Source organism: Passer montanus, unplaced genomic scaffold, assembly GCF_014805655.1.
Source record: "Passer montanus isolate IOZ18808 unplaced genomic scaffold, ASM1480565v1 scaffold174, whole genome shotgun sequence".
NCBI classification, from domain to species: Eukaryota; Metazoa; Chordata; class Aves; order Passeriformes; family Passeridae; genus Passer; species Passer montanus.
In genome coordinates, this window is record NW_024364715.1 from 542,168 (window position 1) to 557,220 (window position 15,053).

The 15,053-nt window shown below is 42.9% G+C and overlaps 1 protein-coding gene across 1 annotated transcript in view; it reads left to right on the plus strand.

Annotated features, from left to right (window-relative positions):
- LOC120500047 (ankyrin repeat and KH domain-containing protein 1-like) overlaps positions 1 to 15,053 on the plus strand; it is a 101,231-nt gene that overhangs the window by 70,305 nt on the left and 15,873 nt on the right. The window contains exons 16-29 of the mRNA XM_039704411.1: positions 2,162 to 2,307; positions 2,436 to 2,547; positions 3,305 to 3,450; positions 4,915 to 5,057; positions 5,827 to 6,040; positions 7,257 to 7,432; positions 8,224 to 8,386; positions 9,474 to 9,569; positions 9,853 to 9,969; positions 10,925 to 11,099; positions 11,416 to 11,869; positions 12,303 to 12,377; positions 13,142 to 13,288; positions 14,551 to 14,661. Of these exons, the coding sequence (XP_039560345.1) occupies positions 2,162 to 2,307; positions 2,436 to 2,547; positions 3,305 to 3,450; positions 4,915 to 5,057; positions 5,827 to 6,040; positions 7,257 to 7,432; positions 8,224 to 8,386; positions 9,474 to 9,569; positions 9,853 to 9,969; positions 10,925 to 11,099; positions 11,416 to 11,869; positions 12,303 to 12,377; positions 13,142 to 13,288; positions 14,551 to 14,661 (2,275 nt within the window). The remainder of the gene's footprint in view (positions 1 to 2,161; positions 2,308 to 2,435; positions 2,548 to 3,304; positions 3,451 to 4,914; positions 5,058 to 5,826; positions 6,041 to 7,256; positions 7,433 to 8,223; positions 8,387 to 9,473; positions 9,570 to 9,852; positions 9,970 to 10,924; positions 11,100 to 11,415; positions 11,870 to 12,302; positions 12,378 to 13,141; positions 13,289 to 14,550; positions 14,662 to 15,053) is intronic.

A 15,053-nucleotide genomic window follows, 5' to 3' on the forward strand; every position in this document is an offset into this window, starting at 1 on the left:
GTAGGAATATTTGTTAGATTTTATTTTAGACCATATTTTAGGGTATCATTTCAGGGTTTATCTTCATTTCTACTGCCTTTGGTGTTCTCTCTCACGTTTAATTTAATGTTATTACTGTGCACATGAAGTGCATAGTGCACACTCGTATGCTTCAAACACAAGATGAAAATCTAAAGTATGCAAGAAATACTTTGATATTTTCAGTCATGGTTATGAAATACAGAGAATTTATGGGACCTGTGACAGCAACACGGAACATATAACTTTAAGACCCCTAAAGTGGCTCCAGTGGAGTCCCCCTGCACACCCTGCTCTGCATGCACAGCACATGTATGTGGTTTTATGTGTATCTGTAGTTACAAGAGCTGAAAAAATTGAGCCAGTGTCTTCCGTGAGGAAGGACCAGCTTGATTCAACATAAATTCTCAACAGGATAATATGGTATTTTGGAAGGAGTAATCTGTAGAACCAGTTATTATCTTGCACTTCAGTGCATTGAGCAAGAAAACAATCATACTGCATTGATTAATTAATGCTCATTTGCTGCTGTGAGTGATAATCCATAGTGAGCTTTTGTATTTGAAACTTCTAATACAAATCTGGTTTGCTCATGAAGGTTATAACAGCAATTCAGATACTTCATTGCCTAAAGGTGGTGACCACATGTTAATGCTGGTTTTGCCTGTGCACCAAGGAGAAGTGTTTGCTTAAAAAATACAACTGAAAATGGAATCTGCCCAAATTTCAGTGAACCCCCTGCCATGTTTCCAGAGCCCAGTGGAAGTGAGCCACCTTGCTGTGCTTCAGTCTGTGTTTCCTTTGTCGGGCACTGGCAGCTCTATAGGCTGAATTAGTGGTGTTCATGGTCATCTTGGGCCTTTTGCTATGACTTTTCCATCTACACCATTTTCCTGTGAGTAATTGCTGATGTGTAATCTGTCAATGAAACGAGAAAAGTTGAGCTGGTTTGCAAAATTTTTTCTCTGGGTCATACACAGGTTTGAGTTCATCCTTCATCTTCCCTTAGCACTTGGACAAAAGGAAAATGCTGCTGCTGCTTCTTTCCTACCTGTAGCTGTTAGTGTTTTCCTTTAGTTGCTTCTTCCAGGAATGCTGCTAAATACTGTGTGTTTTGGAATCACTAAAGCTCACCAGGTATTCCAGTTGATGAGGCTACACAATAGAGACATCTGGCAATCCAGCAGTGACACTACTTGTCAAGTCCAACTGCTCTATCAGCAGGGATTACTGAAGCTAAAGCACACACCAAGTCAGTGTGTAGGTGTGTTACACCTTCCTGGCAGGGAATCCCAGCTGATTACAGGGATATCCAGGCTCCACCTGGACTCTCATCAGGTTGCAGAGGCAGGCAGGAGTCCTGGCCCTGCAGTGGGTGTCCAGAGAGATTTCTCTGCTTGTTGATTTAAAACTAGGTGAAAAAAATCTGATTCTCAGTTATTATTTTTTTTTTAATCATTAAAAAAAACAAATAATTTAAAGTTGCATTCCTTGTGTCCCTGAGCAATGCTGGATCTTCAGGATGACATCTTTTACAGGCTGTGCATCAATCAGAATAAATTTCAGGGAGGACAGACAGTTTTCAGCTTTCTTATTTTTGTTGGCTGCCCCCTCCTGTCTGCTTCCCTTCCACTTTCCTGGGTTGGTTTAACTCTGAGACATGATTAATAGTGTGAGTTGCTGTCAAGTCATCTTGTTCTGAAAACTTTCTCTAGAGGCTAAGTGTGCACTAACCTTTATGTGAAAAAATTTGGGATTGCAGAAGAAGACTACATTTTTGAACATTAGGTTTGTGTGTTAGTGATAAATAATTTGCCTGCTTAAACTGAGCATATGATTGAACTCTTTTAACAGTGAAGGTTACAATTAGAAAAGGGTAACTAATCACCTTCATAATTCACACTTGTAATGCATACAGACTAATTCACAAAATTATTTTCTAACTTATCACAGTTTGGAGACAATGCTTACACTGTTTAACTGCCACAAAGCTGCTTTTTGTTTTTAGGAACATTCGATTTGCTTCCCCCGTTACTGTTCTGATATTAGACCATTGCAGTTTGCAGTTTTATGGAACTTAATATTTTTCTTATTCAATGGGACATTCCTAAGAGTGGACTAATAACCTGGTGTTCATTTTCAGCTGTGAATAGCAGAGTGCCCAGTGGCTCCACCAGCTCCTCGCACACCACCGAGTCCCCGATGCCCGAGCCCTGCCCGCAGGCAGCCGGCAATGTGCCCCCGCAGTCCGTGCTCCCCATGTACCCATCCGTGGACATCGATGCCCATGTGAGTAATGGAGCTAGGCTGGGACTGCATTGCCTTGGGGAAACGTAAATCTGGTGCTGTTGGAGAAATATTCACGTTGTCTGTGTTATTTCTGAATATCTGCTTCTTTTTCTTTCCTGGGGGTGAAGACTGAAAGTAATCACGACACTGCGCTGACCCTCGCGTGCGCGGGAGGGCACGAGGAGCTCGTGTCTGTGCTGATCGCCCGTGGTGCCAATATTGAACACAGAGACAAGAAGGGTGAGTGAAAGCCAGAACAATTTGACCATGAACTAAAGCTTGAGACAGTGAATTTCAAAATGTGAACTGAATTCTTGCACTTCATGTAGTAACATTGGTCATACAAAGCCAGTGAGCTTCTGTCTGCACCTGAGTGGGATCTTAAACAGATTTGTGAAACATGAGGCACTTCTGTCCTTAAGACTCACTCTCTAAAAATGATCTCAGCAAGCTGGATAGAGGAGCTGATGGGGGTAACCAGCCCATCTTGGCTGTCAGAGCTGAGTGATGGCAGTTGTCAGGTTGGGTATCATTGTTCTCAGGAACAGAGTTCAGCAAAGTCTCACATCTTTTAGAGCTGAGAGAACAAAACCACCACACCACCTGTGCTGGAGCTCGCAGTGACCACTGGCAGTCAGCAACACATGCAGGGCAGATGTGGTCACTGGTTGGAGCTTAATTAACAGTAATTATGCAGAAAGCTGTGACTTCTCCAAGGAGAGGAGTTGTTCAGAACTTAATCCAAACTGATCACTGCCAGAACTGTTTAAGTTTCTTTTGAACAGCCTTTGGCTGGAATCAGAGCCTCGATGTGACAGGGTCATAAGAGGGGTGGGAAAGGCTCTGAGATTGTGGCATCCAGTTGGAAACTGCCAGTCTGAGGAAGAGATATGATCAATATCAGTCATTGTGAATCAACTTAGTTGTGCTTTTCTGCTCCTTAATGATACTGTTGAGATACTCAAGGTTGCTTTTTAATGCAATCTCGTGTTTCTAGGTTTTACACCCTTGATTCTGGCTGCAACTGCTGGACATGTTGGTGTCGTGGAAATCCTCCTGGACAAAGGTGGGGATATAGAAGCCCAGTCGGAGCGCACGAAGGATACTCCGCTCTCCTTGGCCTGCTCCGGTGGACGCCAGGAGGTACAGACACATCCTCAGAGGGCTGGAGCTGTTACTGCAGATAGGGGCTTTTTTGTACAGTGTTGGGTTTCTTTTGTTATTGATACATCTTACTTTTTTTCACCTGTTTCAGTGTAGCTAATTTAAGGCTTTTTCCTCTTCTAAGAAAGGAAGAAGAAATTTAAGACATTTGTCTTCTTTCCCTTGCCTATCCCAATTTTGTTAGCTGATGGTCACAGTCACTTATGATAATTTGTGGTCTTTTAGTCAGTGTGTCCTCACATGGTAAGTACTTCTGTGAGGGAGGCAGATATTTATTGAATAACTTTATTCACTGAGTACTTCCCTTATCCATCTTCCCTGTTCTCAAACCTGAAACAGCCAGTGCAGGCACACAAGAGCAGAAACTGGGATTTTGTGTGGGCAGTATGAGGCTTTATGATAATGCATAGGGCTGATAAGTGCAGATGCAATGCAGGACACATTGTACCCATCTTTTAAGGGTGTTTCAGAGTTCTGTCAGATTTGTGTGTGTGTGTTGTTGTCCAAATGAGATTTGTGACATCCTTTCCATTTCAGTCAAGTGCATAGTACCTTAGAAGATGGCATGGAGATGGCCAAGAGCTCTGTAGTAGATTAATATAAGGATTAAAATAGTTGGCCAAAATTGGAAAGTTTCCATTTTACTTTTGAATTGCAGATCTTTAACAGTAAAAGTACTTCTCATAAAAAAGGCCAGATCAGCATGGCCTGTAGCAGTAGCATTATATATTGAACAACTGAAGTCTTCTCTTCTTCCTCTTTATTTTTTTTCTTTATGCCAGAGTCTGCCTCTTATGTTTCTGGCTTAGCACAGAGCCTTTTTTTCTGGCTTGTTTGGAACTCACCTAGCTTTTGTTAATATTAAATTGAGGCCCACTGAAATGCATCACCAAAATGGTTTAATTCTCTCTCATTTTATTTCTCTGAAGCAACTTCTGATAGAGGAGTTCTTCCTCATCCTGGTTCCATTAACATCAGTCACTCTGATTTTTACCACTTTTTTTTGGGGGGGGGGTGGGAGAAAGTTCATATAACACAGATGGCCAAACTTGGCTTAAGTGTCATTTGAATTCAGGTGTGAGATGAGTTTTTCTGAAAGAGATGCTCAAACATTGTGAGACATTATGGGAGTGGGGTAGATCTAGTGTTTGCAAACTTTAGATTCCCAGGAAGAGCTTCACTTTAAGGCCTTGCAGTTTTATTTAGGTAAAACAATCTTTCTGGCAGGCAAGTGCTCAGCTGCTGTGGTCATGGGCTGTGAGGGCTGTACAGAAATAGGGAAAAGCCAAACACAGGAAGGTGGAGATTTTCCTATGGAATCTTGTCTGTTGACAAAGGAAACTGGTAGCACATTGGAAAGTCTGTGATAACATCCTCTCACTCCCTGGATAATAGCAAAGGCCACAATATGTCTGTTAATACTCATTAATACTGTCTTTTCAGGTTGTTGATTTGCTGTTGGCCCGGGGAGCAAACAAAGAGCACAGGAATGTGTCTGATTACACGCCGTTAAGCCTTGCTGCATCTGGTGGCTATGTTAATATCATCAAGATTCTTCTCAATGCTGGGGCAGAAATTAATTCCAGGTAATGTACCATGTGACCAGCTGAGCTTCAGTGTGGCACAGGCACTCCCTGTTGGCTCCATCCTGAGGCACAGGTTGGAATCTCAGGTGTTTTCAGGTTTTTACACTGATGACTTCTTCTATGTTCATGTTATCTTAGTGCTTTTAAATGCTTTAAGTATCACAAACTTTTACCTAAATTTTAAGAGATTATCATTTGCAAACCTATTCTTTCCCTTTTCCACCATTCTGAGATCTGAAAAGTCAAACTTTCCAAATAGAACCACACTGAGAAAAGCAGCCAAGTGCTCAGGACAGCTCAGTGTGCTTGAAGATGTCTTTTTCAAGCAGAGGAACAAATTTACACAGCAGTGTCTCTTAAGCCTGCTCTGTATTAGTTTTAAGAAAACTTACATGTATTCTAACACTAGATAGAGTGAGAGAACTCTTAATTAGGAAAAGTTAAAGCTACAGCTGTGCTAGGAGCATGTTTTTCTTCGAAAAAATCAGATGTAGCTTAAGGCTTATGTCTGCTTCAGCCATCAGAATGTCTGACAGCTGAAATGTATTTTCCTGGTTTATAAATTGCAATTGTCTATTGCATATAGTCCTTCTGGTGGTTTCTCCTAATCAATTAAAAATGCTGCTATTTTTGGTCCCTGCCTATATTTTGTGGAGGTTATACGTTCCTTTCTGACTTAGAACAAAACATTTAGTTGCTCTTGGAGGCACTTGTACTTCCCAGAGCTTTTCTTCTGCCATGGGCACTGCAGTTTGTTTCTTTCCCTCAGGACTGGCAGCAAGCTGGGGATTTCTCCTCTGATGTTGGCTGCCATGAATGGCCACGTCCCTGCCGTGAAGCTGCTGCTTGATATGGGCTCTGATATTAACGCCCAGATCGAGACCAACCGCAACACCGCCCTCACCCTGGCCTGCTTCCAGGGCCGGGCAGAGGTGGTCAGTCTGCTGCTGGACAGGAAGGCCAATGTCGAGCACAGGGCAAAGGTAAGTGGGGGACTTGCCTTTCCTTGTGATTCATTGCCTCTGAGTCATCAAGTGTCTTCAAATTTTCCTGTAACTTTGAGCTTCTCTGGGCTCAGACGAGTTATTACATCAGAGCGCTTAAATGTTCTGAAATGAGTGTGGTTTCTGTTAAAAAATAAAAAAGCATCAATGATGATGTATTTTTTGCATTAGGGAAAAGCTGACTGGTCCTTCTGAGTTTATAATGAAACTTAGATTGAGTCTTGTCTAGATTTCTTCAGGTTTAAACTTGACGTGATAGTAACAGAACAGATACAGATATTTTTACATGCAAGTGAAGTCTAGGCAGGAAGAGAATAGTGTTGCTTGTGACTCTCTTATAGAACAGACTTCTTGTCTACAACCAAAGTAGTGCAGTCAAACTTTGTAAAGCTTTTACGTTGCTGTAGAACCCGTGGCTTCAGTACTGTGACCTTCTGTGCCTCTGAAATGCTCCACAGGTCCCATCCTTTGGTGCTCTGGGACAGCTTTGTGTCTCCTGCCATAAAGCAAGCTTAAAGCTTGTGTAGACAGCCAGACTGATTTCCCCAGCACAAAGGAATTTTTGGTAACTCCTAAGGCTGCTGAAATAATTGCTGTGTCTGTCTACCCCGCCTGCTTCTGGAATGACTGTGGCTGGAGAAAAGGGGATATGGATAAAAGCCAGCTCTCAAATGGTCAGTTGGGCATGTTAGCAGCTGGTGTAAGTTTTTTTAACAGTCTGACCTGGCAACTAAGTTGGGCCCAGATCAGTCTCAGTGCCAAGGGAGGCTAGAGAAAAGCTATAAAGCCAGTTTCTGAGTATTTTTGTAGAAACACTTGTGTCTTCTTTTGAATCTGTTCTAACCTCTGTTGTAGAGATGTTGTTATAAACTTTGCATTTGCTGTTGAGACAGGTATCTGATGGTGCTTAGTCAACAGTTTGCTTGGGTTTGTATAAATCAAAGCCCAAGAGTGTTTGGGTTTTGGGTTGGTTTTGTTTGGTTGATTTGTGTGTGGGTGTTTTGTTTTGTTGTTGGGGTTTTTTTTTGGTTGGGTTCTTGGGATCTTTTTTGAGGAAGAGACTGCTTGAAGTTAGGCTCCTAAACTAAATATAAGCAGCTAAATAAAAATCTGATTTCCCTTTGTAGGAATCATTTATGTCTTGTCTGAAGTATTTTGTGCAGATTTCACAGAGTAACTCGTTCTCTTTGCACAGACTGGTCTCACACCTCTGATGGAAGCAGCTTCAGGAGGCTATGCAGAGGTTGGAAGGGTTCTCCTTGATAAAGGAGCAGATGTGAATGCCCCACCTGTGCCTTCCTCAAGAGATACGGCTTTAACAATTGCAGCAGATAAGGGTCACTACAAGTTCTGCGAGCTCCTCATTAATCGGTAAATCATTTCTTCTCATTAAGTGTTTAAGGCCAGAGTGGGTGGGGCTCTGGGCAACCTGATCTTGTGGGTGGCTTCCCTGCCCATGGCAAGGGAGTTGGAACAAGATGAGCTTTCAGGTCCCTTCCAATCCGAGGCAGTTATAACTAATGATTAGTGGCACATTTGCTCCGTATTCCTCTGTGGCAAGAGTGCTCTTGTTCACATTACCTCATGCACCTGAGAGCAAAGGGAATGGGAAGCTTTGAAAATAGGGTGTTAAATCTGTTCCCTACTCTGTAGTGTTATCCTGGAATATCTCACTAATGCAGTGTTAATTGAGCCAAGCAGGCAGCTGGGACCAGAGGCAGGCAGACAGTGTCTGGCTTGGACAGCTTGTTTGTGTATGAACCCAGCAACTCCCATGTGAGCATTTCCTCACTGTCACTTTGGGGGCAAAGCCTGGAAGTAGCTCTTGAGCTTTTCAAGCATAACCCAGTGTGCTGCTAACATCTTAAGGGGCTGCTTTGTCCTGTGGGTAGTCAGCACACTGATAATTTAAAGGTTGCTGGTTGCATATCTCTGGTGCAGTAGGTGACATGAAATGAGTGTTCATTTCTGTCAGGGAGGTTTAAATATTCCCCTTGTCACTATCTGCAGATGAAACAGCAAATTTCAGAGACACGATTTCTCGTATCTTGCCACTGTATTTTAGTTATTAAAGTTCTATATCCAGTTGTACTGTGCTGTTTTGTGATCTTGCTCACTGACTTGCACCTTTACTCATGCCTTTCTCTGGGTTTTGCTCTTAGAGGGGCACACATCGATGTTCGCAACAAGAAAGGAAACACCCCGCTGTGGCTGGCAGCCAACGGTGGGCACTACGACGTGGTCCAGCTGCTTGTGCAGGCAGGGGCAGACGTGGATGCTGCAGATAACCGGAAAATTACCCCTCTTATGTCAGCATTCCGCAAGGTAGGAGAGAGCTCCTTTCATGTTTTCAAAACAGTGCCTCTTGTTTGGTCTTGAGTCTGACTGCTTGGGTTTGGAAGAATCAAATATAAGATGGCAAAATTGCTACTTTGATAAAATACCTGCTTCAAAGTCATAGTTACTGTACTTCACAAAGATCCTGTTCTTGAGTTGAAAAACTCTTCCATAAATGGTGTGAGCTTTATCATTTCCAGCTGTACACTGTGCAAAAACTTTGACTGTTTGAGATGTCCATATTTCTGCAGTCTGTACTGCTTGTTTCAGTCCTGCTTTGGAGGTGAAACACAATACCAGTCCTGCAATAAGCTGTCCTGATTCCTTTGTGCTTCTCTCATTCTGTTCCTAATATGTTGTGATGGGACACTGTGTAGTCAGCTTTTCTGTCACCCACTGCCTTTTCTTCTTGGCAGGAAGAGCATTGCTTTGGAATGGTTCCATCAGTTGTGGTGTTGGATGCAAGGAGCATAAGCAGAGGAATTTATTAACTGTAGCTGCTTTGCCTTTAACAAAGGAGCAAATAACTGTGCAGTTTTTTTTACTGAGCTTGCCCCTGTTTTGACACTGCCTTGCTTTCACATAACTTCAGAAGCAACAGTTGGGTGCTTTGTGTGGTTGCACAGTGTACCCTGGGAGCAGAGGAATGTACTTGCCAGGATAACATTCAGGTGGCTCAGTTTCCTGGTCTGACTTGGCCTGTGATTGAACAGTCCTAAGTCAGCTCCTTGGGGTGAGTGGCAAGAGATGGATTGGGTGACAGATGGTGTCTAAAGAGGGTTGTCTTGTGTCTTGGTTGGTATTAAAACCATGAAGATCTGCCTCTGGTCCTTGTATTTTAAAATAAAAAGTAACTTGTGGAAGAGCTTCTCTTTGCCACCTTGAAGCAGAGCAGTGGCTGTGCTGTCAGCACTGAGCAAGCAGGAGCTGCCCTTCTTCCCAAAGAGCAGCTTACCAGAAATGTTCCTGCTGATTTGCAGTGTTTTGCATTGAACTGAGAGATATCAAACTTGTATTTTGATGATGAATGTTGACAATTGTATACAAAAGCTTAGAATTTTCTTTGGTGTTCTAGGGGCATGTGAAAGTAGTTCAGTTCCTGGTGAAAGAGGTGAACCAGTTTCCTTCAGACATTGAGTGCATGCGCTACATCGCCACCATCACGGACAAGGTGAGCAGGACCTGAGGGGGAGAAGACCCTGGCCTGAATTTCCAGCAAAAATATCCATGGGGAATTCTTAAGTATTCAAACACTGAATGTACATGTTTGCTCACATATATCTGATTTGGAGATGTATGCATGTCTCCTTTTTACTATAGCACTTAAAAAGTAAATTAGATTGGATCCTATTCTGAGAATAGTTTATGAATACAGGGGAGCTAATCTCATTGTAGAGCAATCCTCACTCCTCAGTTGTTTATTACAGTGGTAGTAAGACAAATTTGCATTTCAGGACCTGTTGAAAAAGTGTCACCAGTGTGTGGAGACAATTGTGAAAGCTAAAGACCAGCAGGCTGCAGAAGCCAATAAAAATGCAACTATACTGCTGAAGGAGCTAGACCTGGAAAAAGTGAGTAGATGATTGCTGTCATGTAGCAGTTTTTGAATTGTGTGTGAGTTTTTAGGCTGGGTTTCCTTTAATGCTTCTTGGGGCAGTCAGTCTTCATGCTCTGTGTCCCCTAATGGATCATACAAGTGAGGCACAAACAGAGGGTGGCAAATCAGAACCGACCTCTGCTTCAGCCACTCCACTGTCCTTTTTGGGAAAGCTTGGACTTAGCAACAGTTCCTTAGGCAGTAGCTCTCTGGGATCACCTCAGCACAGAGGATATGTGAGTAAGGGAGGTCTCCAGTCTCGTGGTGTATTTCTATGGGTGTAAATCATGTCCATAAGCATTTTATGGACTTCTCCTCAGGGGAGTTGAGCAGATATAGAGAAAATCCCCATCTCCATTTGCTGAGAATACTGTAAATTATTCTGAATAACACACTCAAGAGTGGGCTCTCTTAATGGAGGTTTTTACAGTTTTTTACAAGTTCCACATTGGTTTATTAAATTTTCCAGGTTGTGGACTTGTTGAGCACACATCAGTTGCTGTGCACAAACAGTGCAGCAGATGAGTGATTCCATATATTAAAAAAAAAAGGTAAAAATAGAGCCATTGAGTACTGGCTTTTGAATCAAAGATGAGGACATCACACCAAAAATATCACTGAGCTTGAGAAAGGACTGAGAGAATGAGAGATTTTTCTGGTCTTCCATTAAAACTGTATTTTTTTTTTAATAGTTCTGTTTTGGTTATTACTTTGTTATCGTTCCTTAGAAGTTTTGGGACCAGCTAGTCCTGTTATTGCATAAGGTCTGTCCAGTTTCTGTGTAATGATTCAGTATGTGCCAAAGTCATTCTAGTTCATTGTGCTATCTCTTTTTTCCTTCCCCCTAGATTTCTAGGGAAGATCTGAATTATAAGTATAATTTAGTCTGTGTGAAAATGTTTAAATATGGATTCTTTTCTCCTACATAGTCAAGAGAGGAGAGCAGAAAACAAGCTCTTGCAGCCAAAAGGGAGAAAAGAAAGGAAAAGAGAAAGAAGAAGAAAGAGGAACAAAAAAGAAAACAAGAAGAAGATGAAGAAAACAAGCCTAAGGAAACTCTGGAACTGCAAGAAGATGATGATGAAGAAGAAAATGATGATGAAGGTAAACAAGGGTTTCTATGAACAGTGTAGTTGTGGGGGTGCCACCTTCTAACCGTGAAGGTAAAGGAATCTGTTTGAAAGCTGGTCCCTCATATTTGACAGTGTTGCATGGCTGCTGCCTGCAAAACTCCTTTGCTCATTTTTTCACCCCCTCCTTTGTTCACAAAAGTCTTTCACTCTTGGAGGATTTACAGCTGAATTTGGTGCTAGTCTGACAGCTCAGCAAGGAACATAACTTCAGCTGTGGTGTATTCAGTTAGGGCACTGATTTTTCTATTTTGTGGGTTCTGATTGTATGTAAACTGCTTTTCTTTCAGTGGAGCAAGAAGTTCCTATAGAGCCTCCCAGTGCAACAACTACAACTACAATTGGAATTTCTGCAACTTCAACTACCTTCACAAATGCCTTTGGGAAGAAGAGAGCTAATGTGGTGACTACCCCCAGCACAAACAGAAAGAATAAGAAAAATAAAACAAAAGAGACTCCTCAGAATATGCAGATAATTTTGCCAGATCAGCATATATCTCTAGCACAGCAAAAAGCAGATAAAAATAAAATAAATGGAGAGCCAAGAGGTGGTGGTGCGAGTGGGAACAGCGACTCAGACAACTTGGATAGCACAGATTGCAACAGTGAAAGCAGCAGTGGAGGGAAAAGCCAGGAGCTGAACTTCACCATGGATACGAACTCCTCGGAGCGGCGCTATGCCTCCCTGCTCATCCCCTCTCAGGAAGAAAAAAACAGCACCTCAGCTTCCAAAACACCAACGAGGTGAGACTGCTCTGTTCCTTCCCTGGTGTTTCACAAGGTTCCACCCATGCCAGTGTCAATGTTCTGTAGCTAAAGCTCTACACCAGCTGTACATTCCCAGAGCCTAGAGAGACTGAGGCTGCTTTATTTGCATAGCTGTGTTAAGTTTGTTGAGCACGACCTCTTTAAAATCTTGTTAGAACAAGATTTGTTGGCATTGTTGGCCTGTTTTTAATACTACTTGAGTGAAATGGCCTTTTCTCTCTGCACTTTTTAAGCATCCACATTGCATTGTTAGCTTTGTTAGAATAGATCTTAAAGTGAAAATGCTGGGAATTTAATAAGGAAGTGCCAGCTTTACTAATCACCCACACACAGAAGTGGTTTTGTTACCTTTTGATTGTTTTATGGTTTCATCATTAACTCATTTGACTTGCAATCTCTTTCTTTTAAGGAGAGAAGAAGATGACTCTGAGCATTTCACCTGCCAGGTTGATGGCCAGTTTGATATAACCTTGTCGAGCCAGAGGTGAGAGTCAGAGGAACTCGGGGAATGGAGGGGTCACATGAATGGTTCAAAGGGTCATTCAGCCGCCTGGGAATGTGCTGATAACTTTTACAACACCTTTGAAGAGGTCACTGCTCTGAATCAGAATTTCAGGATTTCACCTGCAGATCCCATGAGGGTCTGTAGTCTTTGGTTTTACATCTAAGTAATACAAGTCTGATCCCCCATAGTTTTGTCTTCTCTTTCCATTTTCTGCACTAAGGGAGGGGAGAGAGCAGGGAGGTTGATCTGCAGAACACTGGCTGACAGAGAGGCCAGCTTCAATAAGAACACAGACATTGTGGCATCAAGAAGGGCAGTGAGACTGGGCTGTTGTCACTGATTGAGACACTTGTGTGGGAGTGGGAAGAGAGGATATTTTTAGTTTCCCTATTTTTCCCCAGATTCATGTTAGATGCAGAATGGGTGAATTCATCAACCCTTGTGGTTAGAGGGTGTATATTTTGGGCTCCCATTATGAGTGTTAAAAATTGGAATCTGTCTCTGTTCTGTTCTTCAAACATAGATTGTTTCTGCCTTGGACCTTTCATCCAAGGTTTGCTGCAAGAGCCTTGGGGTCCTGTGCAGTTCACTGCACCAGGACAAGCTAAATGCATCCTTCTGACTCCTTGTCAGAGGTGGTTCTTCTGGAAACAGTTCATGCTACTAGTTTTAAGCGGCAGGAATGTAAACTGTATGCTGTCATTTTATTCTGTAATTTGTAATCAGCACATTTCTGTTCCCAGACTTGATGGTGAAGGTCATTCGAATTCTTTGTCGACTACTTATAAGTCTGTTTCCCTGCCTCTGACCTCTCCAAATGTAAAGCTGAATCTGACCAGTCCAAAAAGAGGCCAGAAAAGAGAAGAAGGCTGGAAAGAAGTGGTTAGAAGGTAAAGACTTTAATACCATGTTTTAAAACTGTCTGTGAGCTTTTTAGCTCATAAATTATTCTCAAAGACAGAATGTCCAGCAAAATTATATAACTGAAGAATTAATTTACAGGAAAATCTATCCTGCTTGCTTTTGCAGTGCTGGGAAAACCAACTGCAGCCCTAATTTGTAGTAGGTCCTCACTAACTTAATGTGAACATGACATAAACATTGTATTTGGCATCAGGAAATAAAGACATCCTGTGACTTTAGTGGAGTAGAGGATGTGGGGTCAAGATAAAAGGGGAAAGGAGCAGAGGGCAGTGAAAAACCCTACAGCAGATGATTGCCCATGAACTAAAGGCAGAATGGATGTGAGTGGAGGAGAGGCAAATGATCCCTTCAAGGCCAAAATTTATTGTACTTTGGGCACTGACCTTGATCACTGATTCAGTGGAAAATCGTGTTACCTGACAGTGAGTGCTTAGAGATACAGTGAGAGTTAAAGTTTTACTGTAAAGCAATATTTTCTTTTGAAAATGTACTGGGTTTTATTGTATGGCCATTAACACCCCAGTATCTCTAACCTTTCTCTTGTTTGCTGCTTGGAACTAGAATGATCATCTGGCTTTGGGGTTTTTTTTGTTCTCTTTATCAAAAAGGAATACAGCACAAACATACCAATGTTAGATGCTTTGAGTGCACTCAGGAAACCCTTTTGTGTTCTGCAGTGGCAATGACGAGGTGCTCATTTTTGAGAATTTTAGGGTATGTGCAAGGAACCTAATTGTATAGAGGGCTTGATGCATTTGGATTAGTGGAAACCACAGTGTGTTCTTAAAGGTTAAAAAGGCAGTTTAATATGAAAATCTATGTTTGAACTCTTAGAGTTGGTTTGGTCTCTGCTCTCCTGGGGCTCTCGAGTCTCCTTGGCTCAGCCCAAGTGTTCATGTGGGTGTTGCCTGCTCTTATGTTGGCCTTGGCAGTGTTCTAGACATGCATCCAGAGCCTGCCCTGTCTCTTTCCTGAGGAATGCCATAAGGAACATCCCATTCAGGGTTCTGCACTGGTGTTTGCTGTGCCCTGACTGATGGAAGCAGGTCCTGCCAAAGAGCATTGTTGGTGACCATAGATGTGTGGGTGCAGTGCCCAGGAGCTCCTTCTGCAAAAGCCTTTCCTGGTCTCAACAAGAATTCTTTTTCCCTCTCCCTGTGAGTGACCCCCAGCTAGAAGGGATGTCTATCAAAGTAACCAATGCAAACATCCCTTCTGCCCCTGACAGGCAAGTGGGCAGAGTTTTGAAAGACCCTCCCCCCAGCAACACTCTGCAGCCAACACCAATTGAGCAATTTCAGCTGCAGAGAGGAGGGCGCTGCTGCTCCGGAGCAAAAAGGTACTTTTGGGGACACTTCTCTAGGTCAAAACTTTCAGCCTTGGGAGGGAGAGAGGGAGGGAAACGGCTGTGAATGATGGGTGGGAGGGGACTGGACACTGGGTGGGTTCTCCTGGAAGAGAAATGCCTCCTTGAGTGGCTGTCAGAGGTCCCCAGTGGGCTGGGGGGGAAGCAGACCAAGGTGCAGTCAGGAGCCCTGTGAGCAATACAGGTGTTCTTGAAACAGGTGAGCATGGAGCTCTGGTCTGGGGAGGGAGTGACTGTGATGTCTGTCTTAAGAAGGGAGCCTTAGAAGTGGAGGTGGGGAAGAAAACCCAAAGCATGAAACAGCCTTGGGATAAAGCTGGTGCATGCACTAAGGGTTCTGGGGATGGGAAGGGTTGTAGTGTGTT